The 24,361-nt window shown below is 44.0% G+C and overlaps 1 protein-coding gene across 3 annotated transcripts in view; it reads left to right on the forward strand.

The window, feature by feature from the left end:
• The first annotated feature begins 1,385 nt into the window (after positions 1-1,385).
• The window catches only part of LOC137783523 (poly [ADP-ribose] polymerase tankyrase-1-like), a 63,567-nt gene continuing 40,591 nt past the window's right edge, over positions 1,386-24,361 (forward strand). For 2 of the 3 annotated variants that reach the window (XM_068573545.1, XM_068573546.1), the window contains exons 1-4: positions 1,386-1,966; positions 3,173-3,288; positions 4,774-4,882; positions 10,254-10,349. In XM_068573545.1, coding sequence (XP_068429646.1) covers positions 1,444-1,966; positions 3,173-3,288; positions 4,774-4,882; positions 10,254-10,349 — 844 coding nt within the window. In that variant the 5' untranslated portion in view covers positions 1,386-1,443. The remainder of the gene's footprint in view (positions 1,967-3,172; positions 3,289-4,773; positions 4,883-10,253; positions 10,350-24,361) is intronic. The other variant, XM_068573543.1, reaches the window with a different exon arrangement.

Raw genomic sequence — 24,361 nt, forward strand, 5'->3', positions numbered from 1 at the left:
CATGATTTAAGACCCCACATCTGCCTTTGGCTCAAACATGAGGATCTTGATTACATACATGACCCATGTCTCAAGCTGTTCAATTTATAGTTTCTCATGTGAAAAAATATGTTAATTCAAGAAAGAATTTTAGGAGCGTGTAGTAGCCCAAACCTTGCAAAGATGTAAAAGATGTAAAACATTATTGCAGCTTGTCTGCTGTCATCTGGTGGCCAATTAGTGAAACTATTAGAATATTCTCTTTGTAAACTGATGTGGAAAACATCTGTATTAAGTGTCTCAGTCGTTTGTCAGAGTATTTTTATAGCGAGAAGGTTCTTGGCTCAAAACCAGCCAATATGTGTCTGGAATTTTTGGGTAGGTTTTTTTCTGGGTAAATGTACAAAATGTACAAAACATGCAGCTCAGCTCAGGAAAACTGCACGTATAATTGTCAAAATTCACCGATTGTATGTTGACGTTCATGCAGTTGGTGATATACCCCTGAGATGTCTCAATGGAACTGTGTAGTGCTGAGGTTAACAATGAAATCAACGTGGAAACATTTTTGAAGCTTATTTGGTTAATTAATACAATATATAAACACATAATGTTTTGCTCATATATACATTAGAAAACTATCAAAACCAGCTAAATTGAATCTCTGTAAATGGTAAAATGTTATTTCGGTAAAAAGATAAAGAAGTTTGTCATACATGTTGCATAATGTTGTCAATAAAAAAGTTTATAAAATGTACATACATATGTTGATTTTAATAATACTAGTATTACTTAATTTGTCAGTATACTCTTATATGATGTGTTTTTGGTGTTGTGTTCGCAGTGCAATAGTGCCTGTATTTTGAAGGTATTACCAACATTCTCCACTAGATGGTAGTATTGTGTCCACTACTCAACTGCTAAAATAAAGCTAATAATATAATATAAGTAACACAAGAAAGTCCAAAACCTAAATGTATGGTATTGCCAATTATTTGTCCTCACAAAAATAAGAGTTATTAATCCAAAAATATTCAAACACAGCTCACATAAAACACATAAAACTAATTTAAGATGCATACAATGAACAAATACGCAGATAATGGAAAACATATTTATTTTGTGTAAAAGTTAGTTAACATGCGAATCTCTAACTTTACACACCTACCAAATAGTTTTCATTTAATCCAAAAAGTTAAGGAAAAACATTTCACAGAGATAAATGCATTTGTGGTAAACGGTCTAATAACCATATCCTCAGAAGATATTAAGTCTGTAGTCCTGCAAAAAATATGATGTTTCTCATGAAACTGTTCTGATATTTTACTGAAGCTTGATTACACCGTTTTGGAGACAGTCCTTAATAACGTAATCCCAGTAAAGCCAGAGCGGAAGTCGGACTCTCCTGGGCAGGAAATTGTCGGCAGTGTTTTTGTTGCCGGTGGGGACTGTTGTGTTGTGAAAATGGCGACGCCTCGTCGCTCCTCTCAGCAGCAGCAGCCAAACTCCCTGCTGTCCTCCCCGCCCCGCGGCGCCTCTCACTCCGCCACCCTGCTTGGCTCTCCGCCGGCACCCACCGACGATGCCACCACGCTCACCCGAGGAGGCCCGATGGAAAGCAGGTCTGACGGCGAGGGAACCCCTGCCTCTCCCACCTCCTCCACCGCAACCTCCCCAGCTCTGGCCCTCACCGCCAGCAGCAGCAGCAACAGCAGCGCTAGCAGCAGCGCTAGCTCCCCGACAACCACCGAAGGCAGCGGGACCAGCCCCGGCTCGACGCCCGACTCTGGCAGCGGGGACGCGGGCAGTAGCAGCGGCAGCAGCGGCGGCGGTGGTGGTGGTGGTGGTGCAAACGGGGCGTTCAGGGACCTGTTTGAAGCTTGTCGAACCGGGGACGTCTCGAGGGTGAAGAAACTCGTAGATGCGCTGAACGTGAACGCTAAAGACATGGCTGGACGTAAATCGACGCCGCTGCATTTCGCCGCAGGTAAACATAACGGGGAACCGTCTCAGTGTATCAATACCGCAGCGGAGGTGCTTTTAGGGCGTTGGGAGCGACCAGAAAGTAGTTTATAAATATTGGCAGACATTATCCTCGAGCTGGACAACAGTTTTCAGGATGATGCCCATCAACAGTAACCGCTTACAAATGTGAAATGCACCAACAAAGGAAAAAAGTCCATGTAACTTTGGTAATCCCACTGGTTATTTCAAGCAAAAATAAATCTAGCCTCATGCTTACTTTTCTGATCTGAAACAATTGTAGCATCTCTCTTTCTCAGTTGGTAAAGTTTTGATGTCTTGTTCGAAATTCGGTACCAGTATTAACAATGTGTTAATGATAACAGCATAACAACAGACAGGATTTGATTGTGTTATTGTATATTGTGCTGTATTAGGTGTAGAACCACTGCTTACGCTCCTTCTAGTTAAATGGTTCCAGGTAATACAGATCAATAGGATAGGCGTGGGCAGAACAATCCCATAATATCAGCTTTAACTCTGTAATTTTGCTCATTTTCTTAGAATATTCACTAATGTACGAACAGATGTGGAAATTATTTTAAGATTTGTGCAACATTTGAGTGGAAACATACTTTAAAATGACTTTAAATCAGTGAAGGGCTGAGAATGTCATGTGTAAACTTTATTATTTTTTTTACAGAGAAAAGACTTTTTTTCCGTTTTATTCCTCTCTGTTCTTGTTTATGGTCCGCGGCCATTGAAACAGGCTCATCTTCAGTTCAGTTCCAGAATTGACTGCTTTTAATTCTTTCATCGGTGCAGATGAAAGAAGATGAAGGAAGAAAGACTTGCGCAGCTGTTTTACATCTCAAGCCGTCATAATCCCTAGCAGCTTGAACACTGAATGTCTCGCGGCACGTTTGTAGTGAACACATAGCAAGCTTCACTTGTACGGTGCTTTCCTAAGCAGCTGTCACGTGTGCCTCACAAAACAAATAAACAAACTGAATAAATAAGAAGAAAACAAGACGATTGAGAAGAAAGTATTGATGCTTAACATGAAACAGACACAGCAGCCGGTCTAACCCATCTGTCAAAGTTGCAGATTTGATTTTTAGAAAGTGGTTTCATCTGAACCTCGCTGTTCAAATATTATAATTGTAATCTTCTTCTTCCTCTCTCTCTCTCTTTGCCTCGCTCTTTGCCTCACTCTTTGAATGTCGCTCAGGTTTTGGGCGGAGAGATGTGGTGGACCACCTGCTTCAGACGGGCGCCAATGTGCACGCACGGGACGACGGGGGTCTGATCCCTCTTCACAACGCCTGCTCATTCGGTCACTCCGAGGTGAGACTTTGACCAGCAACTCTATTGATGTAGCGGTATTTTTTTTGTGCCTCTGCAGCATAGCAGGTTTTATTTCACAAGAATTGGTGTGGTGGTAAAATCCCGAATGGACGAAGAAGTAAACTGTAATGGGTGCTGAGAGTAGAAGGTTATTCAGTCCGTACACGCAAAAAAAAACAACCCCTTTGCTTCTTTGATGTTCTGGTCACACCGGCGCATGGCGATGTTTCAGAGTATCTGTGACAGATGTGCTAATGCTTTTTATCTCCCCGGCCCTTTAACCACCATCATCAATCGACTGATTACAATTGGGATTGTTTTAGAGGCTTTTAGAGCTTTTTCTCAGAGCACTTTGCAACCACGTCAGAAAAGCGCAGCGCTAATGCAACTATGTGATCACAGGGATGATTAGTGCTGTGATGAGCGAACACTGTCCAAACAAGAACCAATCACGAAGCAACGACACAGAGGCACCCCTGAGAGGGATTGTTTGCCTTTAGATTTGTGTCCTTGTGTGATTTAAAATAAATAAAAACAAAAGTGGAAGATGAGGCGTCTGGGGGTTCTGACCCTCGTATTGTGGAATAACTGCTGGAAAGTGGAGGATTAAACCCTCAAGTTGGGAACAAGTTGCTGCATGAAGTAGAGAAGTATGTTGTCGTCTATAACATGAGTGACGGCGAGATAGACGGAGCTGTTGTGTCGCACTGTTGACGTTAGCGAAAGGTGTTAAACTGCAATACTTTTTTTTTTAAATTCCGAAATGGGTTTTCTTCGGTGACAACCTTGGGTTCTGAAAAGTAAAACGAACGTGGAAGTGCCTTTTTAATCTGCATTCTGGTGTCTTTGAGAAAATGACCCTCATTCTCACTTGATTTATTACCTCTGTAAACATGAGTTTATGGTTCAACGGCTAGACATCTTCTTCAATACAGCATGGCGTTCTATTTTAAATTTATGATTAAAACGGACCAAAAAATAGGGGATGCATCAGGGAGGGGCGACTTTGTGATTGACTTGTCGCTACCATGGCATTGTCCATGTTCTCCTTTAACAGCTTTAACACTTCCACAGTGCGTTTGCAGTTCATTCAAGTTTATTGTATATTGTAGCATTCTGATCACTTAAAAAAGTAGTATTCAGCATCCGGTTGTACGTAGCTCCATCCTCCTGTTTCTCTTCTGGTTCAAATGAACCATGATGTTGACGGCCAAAATGTTGAACTCGAGGATTTAAGCCCGTAGCCCACGAACCAATTGATCACGTCATGGTGATTACGTCACAGTCTAAGGTTGTAATGTATAGATGCACAGAGAAGACTGTCACATTAAAAGAAAAAAGGGTTTTGGAGAACAAAAAAGTGCATTCCTTTTATTTAAGTTTGTAAAAACTTGCAAAAATCAGGTGTTGGTGGGGAACTCGGATTCTTTGGTATTGTTTCCCAAACAAAGAGAAACTGCAGATGTTCTATAATTTGTTTTTTAGGTGGTGTCCCTGTTGCTGTGTCAGGGGGCCGACCCTAACGCTCGAGACAACTGGAACTACACGCCTCTACACGAAGCTGCCATCAAGGGCAAGATAGACGTCTGTATAGGTAAGCACCGATAAACGCACGCCGCACACATTGCGGGCTCCATAAACACAAGTGCGCATTAACCGTTTTGGAAGCGTCCCGTGGATTTACATGAAATGGTCCCATGGCATTTTGAGTTTCCTTTTTCTCGCTGTCTGTTGACGGAATTGGCCGCGTGAGCAGAACAGAAGCAGGAAATCAGTGTTACTGGTTGCCACGTTGCTTCCCGGAGTTACATCGGTCCCTTAGGTGCAATAAAAGTCAATGGTTGTTCTGTGGCCTTTCTAAATATGTTTCATTAATTGCAGTGGTGTTGCTGTGGTGAATTTATAGACGCTAAAATCCCTCTAGTGTTTGTTCTTGTTTTTAATTGTCTTCTCTTCCACCACCACCCCGAATTCACAACCCGGAGCTCTGTAAAATCAATTAATAATATAATAATCAATATAATCAATTTTCGAAACTATAATGAACTCTTTTTTTTTTTTCACTCGGCATCAAGCAGCAAATAAGCAGCAAATTGCAATTATTGCGTTACTGCCTGTTCTTAAGTCCACACAAGATCCAGAAGAGCATCGATTTCTTTGCACAATATACAAAGAAATTACACCATACGTACGCTTTTTAATTTTAGAATAGAAAACATGAAGGGATATCAGAGAGTACTTTAGCGGCAGCCTGAGAAAGATCTGAAGTAGAAAAGATCAGCACAGCATGAGAACCGTCTGAGCAGTAAGTTGTATGATAATCTTTATGATCTTAATGGAAAAGCGTTGCTCAGCGCGAGGAGCAATAACAAATGACTGCAATGATAGTCGGCGTCACCGTGCTGTCGGATTCAGTCTGGAGTGCTGAGAGCAGCGAGGAGGAAAAGCTGCGCCTGTTTTTTTAAATTTTTTTAATGTCTACAACAAGCTGCTGCAGAACGTCGGGGCCCTTTAATGACTGCGTGGACGCAAAGAGCTTTGTGGAGCTCTGAGGATTTATTAAGCATTTAACATGCGTGTATTTTTTTTCAAATAACGCATGCGCACACGTTTGTGAGTCACCTCTTTTGAAATGGCTGATTTACCCTTTCAAGGGAATGCAAGGCGATGTAGCAGTAAAACGGTTAAACACTCATTCATGCACAAATTTGCATGTCTCTCGATTTATTGAAAAGGCCTATCGTGAAGTGGCGTGGCCATTTAACAAGTCTGGTGCTAGAAAAACTGAATTTGGGAAAAGACGGACCCGCTCGACAGTGTCCATAACCGTGACGTCTTCCCACTTAGGCTGCGAACCGCTTCGCTAAAGCAAGATGTGCTAATAGTTTTAATGATTAAATCACACAAACGAGCACCTCCTCTTGTAAAGGTGTCATGTATCCGGCTATACGGAGACATTTAAGGACAAGTTTGTGCAGTTTCGTAGGTGGAAGTTAAGAAGCTGAGGCCCATCAGCTTGCAGTTGGAGGCCGCACTTGGTTGAGTCGACCAATGTCACGGTGACATTCCCGAGGCCCCAGTCATTGAAGGACACGGAGCACTCGAGCTGTCGCCATGCACTTCTCTGATAACGCGTCTGAGTGCCGGCCGCCGTTTGAATGTCTGACACATTTTGTGAAGCAAGCGGGACGACAAATACGTTTTTGGCTTCCACAGTTGAAAAAGCAAATATTTTCAGGTCACATTACCTATTTCAGAGATGATTTGGAAAACGTTAATATATGTTTGTTTTTTTCAGTTTCCATATCTCCCTTGATATGTTGCGCAAGTCAGTGTTGCGTGTCTGACATCTGATTTTTATAGTGTATGACGATCTGAAACCAATGGACGCAGGAAAAGTCTTGTGGCAAATGGTTCGCAATAACGTTGAGTCAACATGGCCGGTGGGGAAACGTTACTGTGTGAATCGAAGATATTTTTAAGGACATGTAACATGGTGATGCCATTTGTGTTTCTTTTTTAAAAATATCTATTTTAAACCCGGTCTTCACATATCAAACCGCTTTATTCAGTCACGGAGCGAGATAATCATCGGCTTTTAAATGCTGAAGATCAGCGCGTTGGTGTGCTGATTCAGTCTGGAAAGTTATTTTTTTTATGTCCAGTATCTGAACATTTTTGTTGAGGTCAAACCACTCAGAGGCACCACAAGTTCCAGCATTGAGTCTCTTTTCCTCTGGTGTTAATATAAAAAAAGAAAAAATGACATTGTTGCATTTTTATTTTCCCAGTTTCCTGTCCTCACTGCAGAGTTACCGACAAGGCATGTAACACAAAAACCTCTTGTTGCGTGTTTATTGGACCGAGCATCGGTGTCCTGTCATCCTGCCAGGTTAGAGATTTGGCAGCAGAGTGAGAGCCAAATCAGAGTCTGATTCTTCCGTAACTTCAGCTCAGCATGAAGGACGCTCTATCCTCTTCGTTGGTGTTCACGCAACTTGAGTAAGACATTAATCATTTATTGCTGGACCTGCATCTCTGCCATGTCGAGGTCCGGGGGAAATCTCATCAACGAACTCGGGATAAGAAGATCTTTGAAATCCTAAAGCAGCCGCGCGATTGGCTCCGAGCTTAATAACCCGCCGCCTCCATAAATGTCTGTTCAGTACACGGTTCACACGGTGTCCTCGTCTCTCCGCTGTTCTCATTCGACTGGTTATCCATCGGATCATCGGCCAAGTGAGGCGCCGCTCTTTCCCACCCCAGATGTCAGAAAGGTTAATAACGGTGTTTGGTTTTTGTACTTCAAGCGCTTCATCGTCACTCAGACCATCAAACCCCCCCGCTGTTCGACTTTGTTTTTTTATATTGTTTATTACTTTGTTTAAATGACAATGATAAACCTCGTCCAGAGGTTTAAATTCATTTAACTTGCTATGGGGATAGTAACAATTATTTTAATTATTGGTAAAACATTTTTTTTTAAAGAAATAGTTTCTCATTGAAAAAGGGAAAATTGCCCATTCCATTATCTGAGTGACGCTGACTCAAACAAGCAATTTAGTTTTGTTTTCAGAACCCAAAGATATTAATTAGAAACAGAAAAGCAGTGGCATTTGAGAGGCGGGAAACAATCTTTGGCATTTGTTCCTGGATAATCGACTGGCACAAAAAACTATTTTATTTCTATTGATCAATTAATAGTCTATAGTCTAATAGTTAATAGGAATGACATTTGGTGTAGAAACCTGGCCATTGTCAAATGTTTAAATGTATTCATTTGTATGTTCTTTTCTAAAAGTGGCAGCACAGGAACAAAGTGTACAATCTTCTTTTTTTTTTTACGTTGGGTGGCCTTTAAAAAATAAAACATTTGCCTAAATAATTGCCGGCAGCTCTTTGTTCGAGTGTTCGCTTGTGCAAACTGTGCCACTAAAAAATGTCTAAATGTAAATTTGGACCAACTAATATTACACATTCAGAGAAAGGCTTTTAGTGTGAGGGAGCTGCAGGAAGTGTTGCGGCCCCGATGAAACAGAAGTTAGAGCATCTATAGCTTCTATTCCCCAGTTCAATTTTGTTTTTGTAGTATTTCAGCAGTGAAAAGAGGGATTTGATTGGGCTGCTAAAAAGTGTGCAGGCTTAAAAGGGAGTTGGAGACATGACTACAAATGTATATCACTGGATTTATACATTAAAGGAAAGAAGCCCTAAATTAGCTTAAAAAACCCCAGAAAGAGGAATTGATTAATGCATGAAAGTCAGGGACTACTTTCCGTAAGCACATCATGTTGTTATACAATGCTGAAGAAATAGATCTTTGGTTTCATTTTTGCATACACGACCGCCGATGTGATCTAAAATAATTAAAAAATAAAGCTAATACTGAACCCTGCTGCTATTTGACTTCAGCAGCGCTTTTCAGTTTTTCCCATTGAACAGCACACCTCAGATGAGACATGCTGAGAACAAATATATGTCCCTAAATGACTTACTAATTGGACATAGGCCGCTCAGGTCGCGATCATAAAATAACGGCTGAACACCTGAGTGTTTCATCATTCCATCTGCCTCACTATGGACATCTTTTATCCTCTCACCGTGTGTGTGTGTGTGTGTGTGTGTGTGTGTGTGTGTGGTGCAGAGCTAAATCATATTTTCGTGGAGGGGTGACTAAGGTCTGCGTCAGTGCTCGGGCTGCGGCACATGTATGTGCTCGCACACACGCGTGCGCGGGGACGCGCGCAGCATTACCCGCGATATCTTCGCTCCTCTACCGTCCTCTCTGTTGGGTTTCAGCGGAGTAGTTTGAGTCAAAGGGCACGTGAACTGCTCGGCGATCACAGCAGCTGGAAGTGAGGTAGAGAGGGAGGCAGTGAGCGTTGACATTAGAGCCCTCAAAAGAGCTGTATTACCAAAAAAAAGAAAAGAAAACTGAGCCCATGCAGAGTTTGTTATTCAGCTCATACCTGTTCAGTAGTCGCATGCCTCTGCTCTCTCTTCTGTTTTCTTTCCCTCGCTTCTCCTTTCCTCTCATGTTCTCTCCTCTCCTCTTCTCCCCTTTCCTTTCTGTTTCTCTCCTCTCCTCCCCCCTGCTCATCTTCTGATTTCTTTTCCTCCTCTCCTCCCCTGCTTCTCATTTCCTTCTCCTCTCCGCCGTTTTTTTTTTTACTACTCTCTGCTCTCCTTCCCTCCCAAGCACACAAACATTCTTGGTTTGTTTTGCTCTCCCTCTCCTCTTTTCATCCTCTCCCTCTCATCCCTCCCACCCCATTGTGTCCCCCTCCTCCCGCCCTCCTCTCTCCCCTTCTCTCATCTTGCTCTCCGCTGCATCGCTCAGTCAGTCGGAGAGGCGAGAGTCTCTCCACTCGCACTGCCTGCACGCCTCGTCGCTGCCGCCTCTGCTGCCGCCTCGATTAGCTGTGTCAACTCGTCTCTCCGTTGCTCACTCGTTCTAATTTATTCTTCCCGGCTTCGCCACAGGCTCCCCGCGCTCCTCCACGGAGGTGTTATGTGCTTTGTAGGCGGTCACGTCGCCGCTCTTTGTACGGTCCGCCGTTTGTCTGGCGGTGTGGCGTAGCGTAGCTTCCGCTGCTCTTGTTGTGGCATGTCTGTTTACATCAGCGGCATGGCTCGCAGGGCAGAGGGAGCCAGGGGCAGCCGAGAGAGCGGCGCTAGCAACAGAGGTGGAGCGGCCAGGGGAGGTGGAGAAGGAGAAGGGGGACGTGCAGCTGGAGACTCGGGCAGAGGTGGAGGAAGAGGAGGGCTGGGAGTGGAGCAAGTGGGAGAGAAAAGAGGAGGTACAGGGAGAGCAGTTTATGGAGCAGGATGTGGTTCAGCAGCCGGAGCGGGAGCAGCAGGAGGAAGAGGAAGAGGAAGAGGAGGACTAAGGGAAGGTGTGTGTCGAGGAGTTTGCATGTCAGTCCAGGAGCTCAGCTACTGTCTGTGTCTGCCCTGTTGTACAGTGTTACTGCAGCACGGAGCCGACCCCAACATCCGCAACACCGACGGCAAGTCCGCCCTGGACCTGGCTGAGCCCTCCGCCAAGGCTGTTGTCACAGGTCAGTGTCCCGTCTGTACATCTGTCTGTCAAATGACACACACACACACACACACACACAAGGGGTCAACATCTGCCTGTGTTCCCGTTGCGGATTGTGTGCGTTTGTTTGTCTTTCCTGTTCTCAGTTTCCTCTTTTGCGTTCCTCTTTCTTTCTGCCTTTTCCTTACGGGATGCACTTTTTCCACTCCTCTCTTAATGTTAACAGGTTGCACACATCGTTCCCACAACATTCCTTTCATTCTGCCCAAGGCTGCAGGCAGTATTGCCTCGGTCCATCTATGACCTTCTTATTTTTTTTTTAGCAAGGCAGTGTTGTCATGTACTCACCACGCATGTTATTCAGTCTCTGTCCAAGGCTTCGCACATCGGCCATTCATTCGCGTTTCCTTAGTTCGGCCTCGCTTTTCTCCAATAGTCACGGGTCGCAGGTGTTTGTGTTTTCCTATATAATCTCATTCTTCCGGCTGAGGCTACACTCATTAAACAGCTATTCAATAAACTGTGTTGGATTTTGCTCAATGTTTGTTTATTTCTTTCCTTCCTTTCTTCATTCTTGTCATGTGTTGTTAAAAAGTAGAGGAATAACCAACACACTGACACAGCAGACCTTGACTGAGAAAAGTGTTTTTTCTTTAATGCAGCACGATAATGCAAACAATGACGGATTGAAATGTTTTTAAATGCAGTTTAAAAACTGTAAGAATCTTTTCTTCCTCCTCCTCCAACCTGGGTTTAGGAGAGAGGCTTTTCCACCCTTACAGGCAAAAGACTATATTGGAGAGCTTTAGTGGCCAACATGGGACACTTAAACTCTTTTATGCTAAAAAAAAAAAAAAGAAAAAAAAACCCTTAAAGGGGGCAGGTCCTTATTTAGTGGTAGAGGAACCACATGGACAAAGTTAAAGACTTTATATGAGGAAATAAAAAATAAAAAAATGTGGCTTTGAAATAAAAGAATTGTTGTATAAATTTTCCATTGTTAGACAGCTGAAAGTACAGACACAGTTTAACTTTTGTTAGTTTTTGTTTTATGTTTTTGCAAATCAGCACCTTACATCTTCTCTTCAAACAAGCTTATTCCTGCTCTAGTGTACACACACACACACACACACACACACACACACACACACACACACACACACACACACACATTGGTTGGCTTATGAATTATGAGTCCTCATCTCACTTTCTCTTCAGATGGGAAAGTTTGAAAGACAAGGGTCTTATTGAACTAAATTAGTCATCTTATTTCTGTTTTGCCTTGCATAGCTTCCTCCATTTACACTGTGTTACATCACCAATTCCCTCCGTGGTAAAGGAGATAAACCGCGAGATACCACAGCGCGGAGCTGCGCGGTGTCAAAGCATGTAGACCATATTCACCGCAGCCGGTCTGAGAAATCACTGTCCTTGCCAGCTAAAATTGAAATGAGGTTGTTCGGTGGCAGGTTATTGAATGTTGCCGCATATTTTGCAGTTATCCCCGTCACCCCATCTCGGTATCAGCCATGATAGAAGTTTTACTACAGAGCTGTCATGGATATGCGATTTACGGGGCAGTTAAACTAGAAGTCCATTTGTGATAGAAAGTGTTTACCAAACATTGCAGACTTATTTTTGTGTGTGTGTCTGTGTTGAACAGTGTAAGCAAGAAATTGACTGAGGACTCAACACAATCCTGCTAACAAATAAGAGTGAACACTGCAGCTTTGTTGTGTTTGTTGTTTGACGTCAAGATGGCTCAGACTGTGAGAGGTGTCTCCTCAAGGGGAAGAGAGGAAAGTGGAGAGAGAGAGAGAGAGAGTCTTAACTTAGTCAACTCTGAACGCACAGACGCGATGCACACATTTTGTAGACGTTGTCCTCACCCGTCCAAATGTTTATCCACAGTTATGTGTCCAGAAATCTGCCTCGATTTGATAGAAAATAGGATGCGTCTCATAGCTCCAGAACTTGTGTGACAGGAGAACTGAGGCCCATTTTAATGTAGGAAAACAATTCTTCTGTTTTAGGCGATTAACTAATAAAAACTTTGTTTCGTTTATTATATTCCTACAACTGATTTCCCCAAAATCCCACACACTGAACCTTTTTAAGCCAACGTACTTGTGAGAATCCACTGAAATGAGCTTTAGTGTGCTGCGGCTGCCTTCCCACATTACAGCCAAATACAAGCAGGTTTTTTTTTTTTTCCCCTGGCTCAAAGTGAAGCAAAGGTCGCACCTTAACACTGACCTACGAAACCTTAATTTATTTTCTTAACTGGAAAAAACATTTCAAGCAGATTTATGATGCCCCATGTGCCTACCCATTGGATCTAAACGCTCTATAATGGAAACAAGGGCTTTGGGATTAAAACATGTTTTAATTTCCATAAATTACGGTCTTTTCCAGACATTTTAACTTCTCATAGTTTAAAGCACGAGCCCAATTATAACATTAATAATGTCTGTGTTCCGTTCAGGTGATTCATTAAGCCCGTGCCAATGAGCAGGCATGCATCCTACCAGAACTGGGTCACCTAACTGGAATGCAGCCGTAATTAAGGTTATCAATTACACCTGTGCTTTTCCCCACTATGGCATGTCAAAAGGTCGCCACATGATGAATGTAGGTGGAGCACAGTGGTTAGAACGCACAAAATGTGTCTGAATCCTCGCCGCTTGCCTTAAGTCTGAGCCCCCGAACGGAGCAGACGGGTGTGTTTTTTTGAATTTCACTGGAAAAGACAACAGTAAGACATTGACAAGGACAGCTAAATGTCATCTGGCGTCTTCAACATCCGCCGTTTCCACAGGCATCCGCCGACGCATTCGGGTGAAAATGAGTCGTTAACAGGGAAACCAGTTGATCCATGACGCCAGCGCGCTGACTCTCCCCTCCGTCATCGGCCCTTTGCTCCCGCGGCGGAGGTTCAGTATTCTGTCTGCGCTTCAGATTTGACAAATCTACCGCACCTTGTTAAGTAACGTGAATTATCCTCTTAATGGCCGGCACTAATTAACCAAACTATCGTCCTGTCACATTGTCTTATCACCCGGCGCCATCCCGGAGTGATTCCGCCGTTCTAATTACCGCTCGCAGCGATGCATTTAACGCAAAGCTCCCAAAGACATTATCGTCGACATGGTCGGGTTTTTGGTAAAAAGCTTCAAAAAATTCAAAACCAAGCATTTAACCTCTTTTTTTTTCTCGAGAAAATAAACCCTTCTAGAGTGTAAATGTGAACATATGTGTGTTTGCATTTGTAGCCTGTGTTTGATCTTCCACAGAGACACCCTCGCCCGGTCTCTTTTGTCTTGCATGTTCTACGATTTTAGAGGTTCTGCTCTATTCCTCAATCTCCGCTGCAGGCCGGCACGGCTTTCAACCTCAGTCGGCGGTGATGGAAGTTTATATAGACCCATAAATAAGCGCTACCGCTCAGCCACATCCAACAAAGTGCTCTCCAAAATGATGGACTCTGTTCCCTTCTACCTGGAGATGTGGAACGAAAAGACGAAGAGAATTAGATCTTTTTTAAGGGGGCTTTAAAACAGGACACAATAATTTGTTTTGCAATACATTTGACCGGAATTGGGTTTGGATAGCTCATCTGCAAGGTTTTCGTCATGCTATTCTCCCCCCTGATCAGGGTGAACATACATCAGAACAGGGTAGGTCGGTGTTTATTGTCAGGTCTTTCTTTAAATCCGCAGACGTCTCCCAGATGTGCCTTTTCAGCAGAACTCTGCAGCTCAGTCCATTGGAAGTGTGAGACGCCGGCTGGGGTCAGACTCCCAAGCATAACTGCAAAATTTAACGCCACAGGCCCGGGTGCTCTGCTTCTCAGCATTGTTTGCACCAGTGCAATGAGCGAGGGAGGACAGGGGTTCATGGATTTCAGCTCATTGAAAATCTGTATGTGAAGCACTACTGGCCGCAATCTAAGTAGCAGTATAGATGAGCAAATACGTGTGTTAGAAATGTAAATAATCTGTACTCTGTTGTGCCTGTGCAGTGCCAAAACCTGGAGGCTTTCAAGGTAATTATGTCGTTCCTTATCGAGTTACAAAGGACAGCATGCACAGATTTGCGGCGCGATTAGCGTATCGCTACATGGTTACTGGCTCCTGGAGCTAAACCCTGATGCCCCTAAAGTACACACCATTGAGCCGATGTTGAAGTGAAGCCGCCGCGTTTAGATGTGATTCATGGTGCTGCGGCGATGTTGAGGACATGCTAGACAAATTAGTGTTTTGTGACAAGGCAAAGTCACTTTCAGCACAAAATGTTTCGAGTAGCATAAATAATCAATGAAGTATTTCACAGTATACACAGTGGACTCAAATAAAGACTTTGTAACTAACAAGTGTTTAATACCAGGATACTGATGAGCACTAAATTTAAACCGTAAGTGTTTAAATTGTTGAAAGCGGCCTCACTCGAAGGCATGAAAAGCGGTCCGCTGGTGAGCTTTAGAGCTGCCGGCAGTAGGGTTTTGCTACCTATTCGACAGAGCCAGGACAGTGGTTTCCTCTGGCTTCCAGCCTTCACGCTGAGAAAAGATAACGTCTAGGTTCCTACACCAGCGTGAGAGTTTTATCAAAGGCCTGGAAATTCCCAGAAATCCCCAATATCAAACTGCAGATAAGTAATCGAGAGAAACGCACGGTAATGATGTGAAAAGCACCAGAGGAGCTAACTACGGAAACAAAGGGATCAGCGGGAGGATTTTTACTCGGATCCGTCTTTCCTGTCCTTGGTGATTGATCTTCCTCTGGCCAGGAAAGCAGTGATTAGGACACTTTCATCAAGTTGTTTCTGCCCTTGACAATTCTGTCCTTTCTCCCTTCGTATCTCCGTCGCTTTCTTTCTTCACTCATCAATTACGATGTTGTTTAATGAGCTTGCAAGTACGGCATGTACTCCATCCGCCCCTCATCCTCACAGCCCTGGCATCGCTCTGTCCCTCTGACACGTCGTCTATACTCTTTGTCCCTTTGCCCCCTGCTGTCGCTCAACCGTCCCAGGCTCCATACCAATCGGCCGCTCCATCTTTCCCCTCTGACATTTGTCATTCATTCTCTTTCTGCTCCACGCTTGAGACGTCTCAATCGGCGTCATCCACTTTGAAATCTCTGACAGTAACATGATCCCATGAAGTACACCTAGATTAACCGTTGATGCATCAAAGACCTCAGCAACCCTGCAAAGATTGAGCAGTTTGGAACGCATCTCCACCTTTCATGCTCAGAAGAGACGTTTTCAGGCCGGGAATATGCCAAAAGTGGATTTTGGTGATCAACATCACTGCCAATATATTCGACTTATCTTCTGAAATACTTAGCGATCCTAAAAACAAACAAACAAACTGGTGAAACATGAGCTGCATGCAAATTGTATTTACGTGGTAATCTCTCTGAGACTGTTGTCCCAGGTATTAAGCGCTCATTGGGGATTTTGTCTGCATCATTGGAATTAAACTCTCGTATCTTTGTATTGTTTTGGTCTCGAATAGGAAACAAACTATGTTTATATAAAGGCAATGCCGTTTTTTTTAAAAATATCAACACCTGCAGAAGCAGATCCGTTTTCTCAGAAGAAAACCGCTCGCTTAATTTAAAAAGCTATCGGTGCAGGAGCATCTGGCTAGTGAAGGGAATGGGAGGTGACGTCCAAAACTCCCCAATGTTTAATTGGGAGATTGAATACAAAACCTCCTGTCCTTGCACCTTACTTTGCGTCAACACTATGCGCCGTTTAAAGTGGATTTGGACATAGATGCACGCGCAGCATGCACTTTAGTCCTGATGGAATAAAACGTCACTCTCTGTTGGTACACGTAGTGTTTTGTTCTCTTGCTGCTCTCATGTGTCAGTTCAAGTCAGCTATTTTGTGTGCTGAATTCGAATGGAGAAGCAAACCATGTCCACATGGTACAGCCTCATCTGGCACCACAGATCAGCCAATTGGAGAAGATTAGTCATTCTGTCGCTTTATGGACCGTTGCAATGTCTTTCTGAAAGCATGTAGCTGCAGACGGTAAATAAAGAAGAGAATAAATCCTTGTTGCAGTAAGGAAGGAGGGAGGGAGGGAATGAGGGAGGGAGAGAGGGAGAAAGAGAGAGAGACTGAGTCCATTAGCCGCTATTAATTACCTCTGATTGGTATTCACAGACTAGCTGCTTCTGAGCCTCAGAGAGATCAATTCTCCACCCTGGACTTCAGTCAACACGCGCACAACAAACACGCACACACTTTGGCATTCCTTTGGCCTCTCTTGTTTTAATGTGTCTTTAACACATTCCCATTCTGCCATTCTGATACGAACAAATCGGCTTCATTTCAGTTGCGCTGTGTCACGTTGCCGTTTGCTTTGGGTTAAGTGCCAACCAGATGGCAGGAGAGCCAGCTTGGCATTCAGTAGGAGGTTTCACACTCTGTGAGCTGTCTGTGTCTTTATGAAGTGTTGTTGCCCCTTTGATACGAGAGATATGGAAGATGATCTCATTTTAATTGCTGTCCTTGTCTGGTGTGTGCCCAGCATTTTCAAACCCGTTTTATATTCATAAAATTCATTCATGTATTCATAAAAAAAAGCCTTAAATGGAGAACAATTTTTGAAACCATTAATTTACTAACGTATTGGCCAAATGTTTGAAATGCCTATGACAATGATGTTCTATCGTCCTCATCAATTATCATTCTAATTAAAATATATGATGTAGTTGGAAACTTCTATTGAGGCTTCGGAGGTTTGCTGTCATGTTTTATTGGATCTAACTGGGATGCAGAGAACCCCCGTGGCTAATAAAGACGCTGGTGGGTTTACGTTGGGGTTGGTTAAACGGGCGGTGTGTTGGTATCGGCCGCCGAGGGGCACCGGCTCAACGTCAGTATTTGACGAGTCGGGAGTACGCTCGGGTTGTCCATGCCACTGTGAAGATGGCTTTGATCTTTCCTTTTTATTCTTTGTTTCTCAGTGTGGGTTAGAAAGTGCAATGTCTGTGTGACCTTTCATTACCTCAATGCATTTCTAAAATGAATGTGAGCTGTATTCTCTCATTTTGTTTTCCATAACCTCTCCTTGATAAATCCTATTACTTTTACTGAAGCAATGGCCGAGTTGCCCCGTGAAAATCTACTATCTCCTTTTGTCTCATCTTTAATCTGTGAAGCATGTTTGCACATATTCCCGTTTTTAGAGGCAAATCAGTTTCCTGGATTAAATAAACAAAGCGTCGGTCTCACTTTACCAACATGGGGAGTAAAAGTTTGCCTCACACTTGGATCTCAAACTTGGTCACTTGAGAACTGTCTCGAAAAAGAACTTGACGTCAGAGACGGGACAATATTTGCTATTTGAGTGGAAAACATTGTCACTCTAGTTGGCTTCAGATTTGACAGTTACAGTACGTCTTCCCCAGGTGGTGGAAGCTTTCAGTTCCGTGTCCAGCTGTAACTACATCTAGCTTTGTCTCCGTTCCGTCATGAAGGCAGACTGTGGAGAACTTGAATAGGTTGAGTGAACAATGGGCAGAATTAAACAAGATTGAACACTGGAGGTTTTTTTTTTTTGTCATCTTGTCATAGTTAGCTTTTCATCCACAGGAATGAGTTACAGACGGCAGTGATAGGCTGTCCTCGACAAAGAAACTACGTCTACAAGGATGTGCTGGTATGAGATGGAGAGGGGGAAAAAAAAAAGAATCTCTAGAGAATATAATTGCTTTCAATCAACCAGCTCGACTACAGTGCAGATACTCATTTCTCGTACTCTCTTTGTTATCAGTTTGCTCATATTTGTGCTACTTTCCTTGCGCTTGTACTTAATGGGTATTTCCCTGTCAGAACTAAATCATTATAGATAATTTATTTGAGTTTAAATGTTCATTGACGGAAGAGTTTACGACTGAAACTCTGGGTTGCAATCATTGACTTGCAACTGCCTGGACTACCGACAGCAGTGTCTTGGACAACACCGTGTCTCAGTACTCAACCGCATTTATGACGCGCACAGGCCGCCATGAAGTACTACAGAAGACGACTGTAATCGAATGAGAATCTTTGCTCTGGGAAAGACTTCCAGGCTCAGCAGAACTCCACCATCTAAATGGACAGCTAATTGACACAATCACTTACTTGAACTGAGACGCAAAAGTCTTTGCGTGATCTCGGTGCGAAAGTTAAAGTGCAAGACTCCTCTCGCGCAGAAACAAACTCGCACCCCAGACATTTGGCGGACGGCCAGAAGCAGACTTAAACACAGACCACGGTCACCCCTGACAGTAAAACTAGAAAATAGGTTTGAACTGTTAATAAATCTCCACGAGACAGAACTAGTGATGGACGCTGATAAGAAGGGACAAGAGAGAGTCATGAAGATACGTGCCAACGGGGCAAGAAAGACATTATTGGAAATGAAGGAAAGGGGGAGAATAAAATGATGTAACTTTTGGTTGTGGGAGATGCTATCAGAGATATAAGTGCTAAGACATTTACAACACCCTGATTTCCAGGTGTCAGTGAAATTATTTTACACGTGGGAGCCAGTGATGTTCAACGGCCTTGACAAAATGGACGCCCAGTTGTTTATTTGTAGACCACCGTCAACAGTCAAGCGATATTGGGTTCAGCAGACAGTTATCCCTCAATACATGGCCCAGCGTTAGGTTGAGCAGGATGTCACATTAGCTGGTCCCTCTTTCTTTTTAGCCAGCCGGTAGTGGGCGGGGCTTATCAATTAACGTGGGGGCTCATGTGTAATGAGGCTTATGGGTAGCAGCGTCCATCAGGTGATCTTTCAGATTCAGAGAATTGACAGAACGGAGCGCCTGTTACATCTAGCTTTGTTTGGATTCGGACCAACAACAACAACAATCTTGGGAGACGGCGTGCTCTCCACATGGACTGTTTACCTGCATTCAACCAAATCGTGCTCGAGCGAGATAAGTCAATACTACTGCCGACTACAAGCGGTATCCAGAATTCTTCCAATATCAGTCTCGCCCCTGCTCCCTTTGTATTCCTCTCCCAACAGATCTGAAGTTAAATGACGGTCTGTTATCGGTTCAGCCTTGCGACACTCGTCGGGCAGGCCTAACATGATGCAACCTCACACACAGCGGGCAGGGCACCAGGAAGACAGAAGCGGCACGGCCTCCAACTCATGGATCCACCTTCCAATTCCTCCTCTCGTCGATCCCATGCCTCACCTCTTTTGCGATTCACTGGCAAAATGTGTAGAGGTTTTTTTCACCGTTTTGTCGGGCACTCGGTTAAAATGCGCGATGTACGAATACACGTGCCGTGCCATGGCTTGCCTTTTGTACAGTATCCTGTTGTCTTGTCAAAACTGGTACTAATCCAATATTCTTTTTTTTTTTTTATCATCCCTTGGAATCAATAAGGGTGTGTGTCCACCCCGCACTGCTTTTGAAGTAGAACTGCCGAACAGAAGCTTTGGTGAAGCGCTTGTCCCCGCTCCTGCTGTTGCTGCGTGACAAGTAAAAAAACAGTTTGACGCGTGGTGTGCTTTGACAGCAATTGCGTTTTGTGTATGTGTTTCCATTAAAACTGTATTCCCGCCATGCTGCGTGTTGGAGGCATGCTGTCAGCAAGCACTTCCACTCTGTTGTGACAAAAGAGAAAAAGAAAATTGTTGCTTTGAAGATAGGTCCGCGGTGGGCTGGCAGCTTTAACGCAGCAGAAAATTAGCCGGCGCGCTCCCTCTCTCTCACAAGGGCCGGCGAAAAAGTGATTTAAGTGAACAAGGGAGAGGGGACTGGAGACGGAGAGAAAGCCGAAGAATGAGGAGAGGGGGAAGACGAGGAGGGAGAGAAGGGAGATAAGAAGCACTGGGAATGGGAAGAAAGTGGATGAGATGTCGAAGAAGGGAACAAACACACCGAGTGAAAGCGATTGAAGGGGAGAAGATGAAGATGCTTACTGGCTCGGGTGACAGACGGGACAAAGAGATGAATTGATGCGATGTCATGCGAATGCCAAGAAACTGGAAGAGAGGGGAGCTCTGATCGGTGTGTACGTTAACAGCCTAATCATGAAGACAAAGAACCGCTGTAGCTGCTCTGAAGGCTTCGTCCTTCTAATGCAGCGGGAGCAAATGCAATCTCGCACCTGTGTGCACCTTCGAGAGCCTGTAGGTGCGTGTGAGAGAAGAGAGAGAGGAAATGTGAATTCCTGTGTCTTCGAGGCCAAGTGTGTAGCTTTCCTCCCCTTTATCGGTGACATGCTTATTGATTACCATGATGACTGCTGTTCGATTGGTCCCTCAGTGATGAATGAGCCCGAGCCCTATTTCCAAAATGCTCCAGCATGAGACGCAAAAGTGTGCGTGAGTTAGTGCGTGTGCTTCTGCATGTGTGTGTTCCCTCACCCCATTCAGGTCATTTTCCTGCAGCTGAAATTGCCTAGTTTTCCACACGGCTGCACAGCTCCACAACACGGAGTGAGTTAGCGAGGGCAGTCGGCCACTGTACAAGAGTCAACTGTCGGAATTTGGTTAATAAAGTCAAATTTTTGGAAAATTACGGAAACAACTACTGAGCTGTATCTCCTGGATGATGGAAATGTACATATTGAAAATGGTGTGGGCCCTCGTATGAAGCCACCTTTATATCTTCTTTGTAGCCTGGTTTGCCTTTCCAGAATCCTCAAACGCTTCATACTTTTACAAGTCATCCCATGGATCGTTGAGGAATACAAAAGTATTCGGCTGCCCCTACTAAATGACTTGATTTGAGTGGTGTTCTCCATTAGATTATCTATTTAAAAGGGAGAAACATCGTTAAAATATGAATTGATTTTTTTCCCCTCTGTCATAAGTCATTGCGTGGCGCAGGCTGCACCCGCCCGTGTGCATGGCGCACTACAGAGGATCACATGCAGCGGAATGGGCTGACTTCTTGATTCTTCTCTGTTGTTGCGTGACTCCCGTTTGTGTGTGCCTCACTCAGGACAGCTGCAATATGATCTAATCTTATCCATATTAATATGTCCTCGGCTAACTTTGATGTTTTTCTTGTTGTTGCTCCTCCTCGGAGTAGGAGGAGGAGGAGTCGGTGTTCCGACCTCCTTCCTGTCCTTTTGTATCTGTTTAACGAACAGTGAAGAGAATCCATTCTGATGGGTTGTGGGCTTTTTGCGGGCATGCAAACTACTTTCCTGATAACCATCATGAATTAGCATTTGTTTTTTGTTTTTTTCCCCTCTTTAATCGGTATCCAGGAAGTCCTCTCGCAGGCCTCGGGGACAATGTTGCTCTGGCTGTTAGAGACAGACGTTTAGAGGGAAGGAGAAGCTTAAAGTCATTGGGTGTTAAATACACTGACGGGCCACCGAGCAGCGCACCATTATGGACAATGAGCACAACGGATGTTGAGCTGGAGAAGGATCCTGTCACTTGTTCCTTTTTAAAGAAAACATATTTTCCAGCGAGATCCAGAATCCTCTCTGGCATAGTGACTGAGGGAAACGCTTGACAGACAAGGGCATGTATACGGTAACAAATCACATTGACTTTGTTCAGCAACTCCTGCTTTCATGAGCAACATTGCTCACGATGTAATAACACACACTGATTCTGGGAGACATGCTTTCCAAGACGGAACAAACCTACTTCGTAGCTGCTTGAAAACATTGCCCGTTGTAGATAAGACACATTTTATTCAGAAGAATGCTGAGAAGTCGGAACGCACCACTGTCTGCACTAGAACGGCATTTTCAATTGCGGAGGAATGACCGCAATGAGATTCCTAGTTTAAATGAAGGTGTTTGGGGCGCGCCCACTGCCCACTCAAGGTCTCACACACACACACACGCTCACTGATATAGTATAATAAGTTTAGAGCGGCATAAACAGACCAAAACGTCCAGCTTCTTACGCCTACCAAGCAGAAAGAGAAGGATGGAGTGGGCGAACAAAAACACACAGTGAATCTCTTTTCGGTGCTCCGTGTGAAGCAATTAATCACACGGTGTAAGTGGTGAGTACGCAGGGTCGGTCCGCGAAAGGGCCCAAATAAAATCTCTTTCTCATTTCCGCACACCGTCCCATCTATTTACCTTTCCCGCCTTGATTGGTCTCAGAGCGCACAGGTCCGCCTCAGCAGTTGCGACCTTGCTGAGGTTATAAGTGGATCGCTCAACTCCTGACTCAAAGCCAGTTGTTGTATAACAGCAGATCAACTGCTTCTACGATAAATTGTATTTGATTTAGACACACACACACACACACACACACACACACACACACACACACACACACACACAAGCAGACAGCTGGGCACTGAGGCGACTCATGGTCCAGTCAGCATCAGTCAGCATCATCTGTGCTTGTACAGCCACTTAACACACACACACACACACACGCACACGCACACACCCACCCCTAGGTCCTTGCTGCATGGTCAAGATATATATAGAAGTGTGACTGTTTGACATTGACTTGCACTCACCTATGCACAACCCCGGAAACACACACACACACACAAAGGTCGACATGCTTTGAAGCATACAATTTGATTTCTAACGAACGGCGAGTGCCGGTGTCTACTGCACTATGCCAAGGGATTGACACACGCATGCACACATATACTCTCACTCTCTTTCACACTCACACACACAAAAACACACATACTATCATCATTCAGGAGGCAGCGAGCCTGTCCTGAGCTTTAACCTGTCCTTGTCTGTTCTATTTGGCGTCAGCAGGATTGTCGACACCGCACACACATACACACACACACACACACACACAGTCAGACTTGGATGTGTTCATACATACTTAAATACATACGTCCTTCTCTGTCTCATGCCACATAGCTGCATGAAGCTTTTGGGGAAAATTACGATAAGTTGAGTCACACAGCTTCTGTGTGGTTCTTTTCATCTGTGTCTGTTGTCAACATTAAGCCCATTTAACACACACGCCAGGTAGGCTATGTGTTAGCACATCGTTTTATTCTGCCAGCAGCAGGTCCAATACTGTGATATTGACTTAAAGTACAGTCACAGGGGGAAATTATAAGTGGCTATGTCAACTTGTTTATTTTTTCCATCCATTAACGCAACGGTCCTCAACCCCCGGGCTGCTTGGGTCGATTGGTACTGAGCCGCACAAAGAAAATGAATGTTTGTTTTTTTAAAAAGAAAAAAAAACTTTTTTGAAGAAGGAAAAAAAGTTGGGAAAATGTTTTATTTTGAAAAAGGACTGGATACATCCGTCTGTGCGTCTGAGCCTCACGAAAAAAAAAGAGCTAGCGAACCCACGAGCAATGGCATACCCACAAGCTAGTGGAAATGAGGGAAAAATATTGTCTGACATGAAACCGGGTTGTGGCTATAAAAAGGTCAGGGACCACTGCATTAAAGAACCAAACTCTTGGATTGCACGGGGCAGAATTTATACATTTGGCGACACCTGGTGGTAACAAATTGAAATATTTTGTTCTAAAGAGTCAAGCTGCATGTGCGTGTGTGAAAGAAACTAATTCAAACAGCTGAGTCACAATCACTTTAGCTCTCAAAGCATGAATAATATTGGAAGCAAGCTGCGGCCAGGCGAACAGTACATCTCGTATTTGCTGCAGTTAATTTGCAGACTGAGCAGGACAGCAGACTCAGCTGAACATAATGGTTTAGAATATGTTTTTTGTTCAGGTGTAAGTTACACTCTGATTGAACTGAGAGACCGAGTCCCTCCCTTCCTGTCATTTGTCATAAATCATTTAGCAAATATTTTCCCGTTTAGATTCTCTGAGGCTGACAATGCATGTTTCACGCGCGAAGTCTGCGGAGATTGAAATCACTTAAAAATGTTTTGTTGTTGTTTAGAAAGCCACTTCTGCACATCCTCGGTGACTTCACTCACTCTCGCCGTGACGGATATCAAAAAGCTTAAAAGCTTGACTTTTAAAACCAATGAAGTTCAAAGTGTTTAAAGTCTGAATGAAGTTGAAGGTGTGGGTTTGAGCATTCCTTTCAAACTCTTTTCCTACTTTCGCTTTG

This window comes from Clinocottus analis, unplaced genomic scaffold, assembly GCF_023055335.1.
Source record: "Clinocottus analis isolate CAN_PGR_092001 unplaced genomic scaffold, fCliAna1.0.p SCAF_13, whole genome shotgun sequence".
Lineage (NCBI taxonomy): Eukaryota > Metazoa > Chordata > Actinopteri > Perciformes > Cottidae > Clinocottus > Clinocottus analis.